Source organism: Carcharhinus amblyrhynchos, chromosome 25 (genome assembly GCF_965287045.1).
Source record: "Carcharhinus amblyrhynchos chromosome 25, sCarAmb.v2.hapA, whole genome shotgun sequence".
NCBI classification, from domain to species: Eukaryota; Metazoa; Chordata; class Chondrichthyes; order Carcharhiniformes; family Carcharhinidae; genus Carcharhinus; species Carcharhinus amblyrhynchos.
Window position 1 is genome coordinate 1,049,603 of NC_137348.1, and position 4,798 is coordinate 1,054,400.

At 44.9% G+C, this 4,798-nt stretch overlaps 1 protein-coding gene across 1 annotated transcript; it reads left to right on the plus strand.

The window, feature by feature from the left end:
* Positions 1-421: 421 nt before the first annotated feature.
* brd3os (BRD3 opposite strand) lies at positions 422-4,328 on the plus strand. Its single transcript, XM_080212277.1, has one exon. It carries the CDS (start codon positions 451-453, stop codon positions 763-765), a length of 315 nt encoding a protein of 104 aa, XP_080068403.1. The 5' UTR covers positions 422-450; the 3' UTR covers positions 766-4,328.
* The last annotated feature ends 470 nt before the right edge of the window (positions 4,329-4,798 follow it).

Below are 4,798 nucleotides of genomic sequence, written 5' to 3' on the forward strand. Positions count from 1 at the left end.
AACTCAGATATCAGACAGTCATATTTACACAGAGGGGGGTGGGGGCCTGGAATGCATTGCCAAGCAGGGTGGTGGAGGCAGACACACTGGGATCGTTTCAGACTTATCTGGATAGTCAGATGAACAGACTGGGAATGGAGGGATACAAACAAATGGTCTAGTTGGACCAATGAGCGGCACAGGCTTGGAGGGCCGAAGGGCCTGTTTCCTGCGCTGTACTGTTCTTTGTTTGTTGGGTCTGGTCAGTTTTGGCCTCTCTGGCGCTATAGAAATGCAAACCTGAATGCTGCTCCCGGAGAGTCTCACTCCGCCTCGAGGCGGGTCCCGGTTGCCATGGCTCCGGGGGGGGCGGGTCCCGGTTGCCATGGCTGCAGGGGGCGGGTCCCGGTTGCCGTGGCTCCGGGGGGGGGGGCGGGTCCCGGTTGCCATGGCTCCCCGCTGGTGTGGACGATGAGCGGGGCAGCCGGTGGGCCGAGGCCCAGGCCGCTGGCGGAGAAGGCTCTATCCGAAGCCTGGGCCCGGCTCCGCTACCATGACACCTCGCTGCTGATCTGGAGGCAGCAGCAGCAGCAGCTGGAGCGGAGGGTGCTGGGCTCAGGCCCGGGTCCCGGACCCGACAGCTTCCTGGGCCGCAGCCACAGCATGTGGTACCGCCAGTTCGGCAATCAGCCCATCCTGATCCGGGACAGGACCAAACTGAGGCCGGGGAGCGGCCCCAGCTCCAGCCCAGGCCCGCTACGCTCCCGGTTCTGCTCACTCATGTGAACTAATCTGGATCCAGGGCAACAGCCAGGACAAAGACAGCACCCAGAGTGACACCGGGAGTGACCAACAGCCAGACACCGCATCCGGCGTGACCCGCAGTCTGATTAACACCGGGAGTAACCCACGCCCAGAGACAACATCCACAATAACAGCTAGAGTGACCAAAACCTGGAGTAAACAACACCCAGAGTTACCCATACCCACAGTAACAGCACCATGATCAGCACCTGGATCTACAAGACCAACACCCGTAGAAACTCCATAGCTGGATCAATATGTGGAGTAATTCCACATTGGAATCTGCATTTGGAATATTGACTTCAGTTTAACACCGCATCTGGGATCAATATCCAGAGTAACTGTCCATCACGACCAGGTCTCAGCAGAGGTCCATTTCTGTGTATTTGAATCATCAAACCAAACTGCAGCCAGTGTGAAGGAGTGAAAGTAACTGACAACTGATATCACTCAGTCCCTGTGCTCACTCTCCCAGGAACAATTACTAATTTATTTATTTATTGATTTCCTCCTTTATTCAATTCCTGGGCTGGAATGAGTGAGTTTCTAGAACGGGGATCAGAACAAAATGTGCAAATCTGGGAAAAAAATAATTTATGAGAACGTCTACCTGAAGATTGTTTTCTAAATTTCAGATGCAGTGTGTCCATGCCCAGACTACACTGGGCCCTGGAAAACCCACACAATCATGTAATTGTTTAAAAAATTACTGATTTTATGGTATTAGAGTGGAATTGCAGTATTTCAAACGTGTAGTTTACACATCTTTTTGAACAAAATCATGCTATTAGTTCTCATGATTTTTATTCATACAACACTTCTCACATTAACAAACCCTCAAATGCTTTGTGCAATGAACTGCTTCCATTTCTGCTCCCTAAGCAAACATTGATTTTAATTGTCTCCAGTTGATTGGACCCTATTCTTCCGGAATTCTCTGTCTAAATTTTTCTTCACTTCTGTCCCCTCCTTTTAAAACCTTTAAACCTACCTCCTATCTCCTTGGTTTCAAGGTATGATATAAAATTTTATTTTATGATACTGCTTTGAAGCACTTGAGAATTGTTATGTTAAAGGTGCTGTATGAAGACACTTAGTTGTTGTTGGAAAGCAATTACAAACCATCGTGTTTTCTGCTGCCACTGGCTGTCATTCCATAATGTAGCATCTCCATGTAAAATGACAATCTCTCTTTGATCTTAAATTCATTCCCACCACTGACTGACTCACTGTAACTTTCCCAATTGACTTAAATCTATGCCAAGTACCATGGAGCTTTATAGAGTACTGCAGAGTCCGTACACCATAAGACCATCAGATACAGGAGCAGAATTAGGCCATTTAGCTGACTGAATGGTAGAGCAGACTCTATCACGGAGGTTAAATTTCTCAGCCCCCTTCTCTCACCTTTTCCCCGTAATCTTTAATCCCTATACCAATCAAGAACCAACCTGTTTTAAATACACTCAGTGACCTGGCCTCCACAGCCTTCTGTGGCAATGAGTTCCACAGATTCATCACCGTCTGGCTGAAGAAATTCTTCCTCATCTCAGTTCTGAAGACTGCTGCAGAGTTTATATTCAGAGTACTGTAAAGCTGCAACATAACTTACAGCCCTTTTGAGGTAAGAGCCAATGTTTAATTTTCCTTTTTTGGCATCTGCCCCACCATCTTTCACTTTTTTTACTTAAGAAACTGCAAGGGGACAGATTTCCCAAACTTTTGCACAATACTCTGATTTCTTTTTCTCAGGTTCAGAGTGGATGACTTCACTTACTCACACTGACTCCAGCAGAAGTGGAATCTGTAGCTGTCCTTTTGCAACTTTCTTTTCCCCAACTGCAGTGTTTACTGTGTCACCAAGCTTAGTCTCATCAGCATACTTCGTTCTCAAGTTATTTCGTTTGCATCATTGATAAATATCGTGGAAAACTGAGATCTCTGTACAGAGCACTGAGAAATGTGACCAGTAAGATCTGCTTAATTTGAGAACATTTCCTTTATCCCCAAATTCTTGCCTACCTCAACCAATTTCCTAGCTTGTCAGAAGGATAACATAGGATTTTTATTATAAAGGGCTTCATTCATGTATCTTCCACTGACTGTTTGAAGTTTGTTGTTTTAAAATGTTATGTACGTATGGGAGGTTGGCTCAATGGCCAGTATGTGGACCAGTTTAAGCCCAGCTGTGTAGGGTTTGATCTTTTTGGATGGGGTGGGCAGACTTGCTGACTGCCTCTTTGTTCTACCCATTGTTAAACATCACAGCACTTTGCAAATAATTGCAAAGGATAAACAACAACAAGATGTGTTTATGCAGAGTTTCCATGCCTGATTCCACCTTTCTTCCTGTTAGATTTCCTTAGACTTTTATCTTCCCATTCTGATATCCTTATAACTGAAGTCACATAGTCCTTTTCACAATTATTCTACACCCAAGTCTAGACATATCCATGGTCCTGCTGATGATTAACACCTGATCTCAACAGCAGTACAGAAGCACCTTCATCACACTGCCTGTATCAGTTCAAGGTGAAAGTTCACCATCACCTTCTCAAGAACAACTAGGGATATGCAATAAATACTGACCAAGCCAGTAACACCCACATCCCAAGAATAAAGGATTGGCTCCTACAGAGCAGGCGCATCGCTGAATTCTGGATAACTGTTACAATTAAATCTTCAACTGTATCCCACCATCAATGCTTTTCACTCAAAAAAATGATCGACAGACACCCCAACTGGAGTTTATTGAGACTCTTCCCAACATAGTCAGTTGTGGATTAGGGTCAGGGAGTCCAGCCAGTGACAATTGATGAGATAGGTCTCAATCTGGGGTGTCTCACGATAATGTCCCATTTCTAGGAAATCCAAGAAGGCAGATTGTCCCTGCAGGGGACAGTCATCCCCTGCTGGTGGCTGAGCTGGAACAAGAAAGTAGAAGCACCTTGGGTCAGAATAGTTTGAAGAATATCTGCCTTTGCATTTTTCATCTAAGGTTTTTGAACTGGATACTTTCTGCAAATGTCTGAGGAAATAGCAGAAGTCAAAGAAAGGAAATTGAATTGGATATTTAGCCACTTACAGTGAGACACATCAAAGCATTTGATTAAAACAACATCTCCATTGGTTTTTATCAGTGTGACACTGACTTGCCACGTGGGAGCCCACAGAATATTGGCTGGTGATTTGACTGTGGGAGCATCGCAGCAGAGCCCAGTCCTGTCCTTACCTGTATTCATATGTATACACTATCATTCAGGAATAACTGGACGATATTCAGGATCAGAATTCTGGCTCACTTCTCTTTCCTGACACAGCGACACAGATGATCATTGCAGAAGACTGGGACCCAACTCAACTTCCTCAGCAGATATTGGATCAAAGCACAGCTGGTACTTAAAAGTCCAGAGCAAAGAGTAGGTCTTCTATAGAATCATAGAAAGAGAGACAACATTTCAGGCTACAGTGACTTTGGCGCCTTTAGAATTGTTTGATTAGTCCCACTCCCCTGTAGCCCAATAAATATTAAAATTGCTATCAAACATCTGGAGAGTCATTATTGGATCTGCTTTCACCGCCCTTTCAAGCACACTCAACATTAAGCTGCTGCATGAAATAACCTTCCCTGACCTGGCCACTCTTCCCATATTACATCTGTGCCCTTAATTACTGACTGTTGCCATTGGAGAGTTTCCCTTCATCTACTGGACCAAAACCATTCATGATTTTGAACACTATCACACCTCCGTTAATCTCTCTCCCCTTGCAAATCTATGACTTGGTTTTGTGCCCATTGTAAACCAGTAGGCAGGCTATGAGTTAAATGATTTGTTGCAATATAACACAGATTAAAGACAAATCTGTCCTCAGATATGAGTATAAGTGCACAAAGTCTGAAATAACAACTGCATATATTCTAAATTGACTTGTTCAGAAACCTGAGCCCAATATGGAGTTTCATAATCCAGAACAGTAAAAGCTCGGGTGTCGGGGGAGGGTCAGTGGCGAGGGA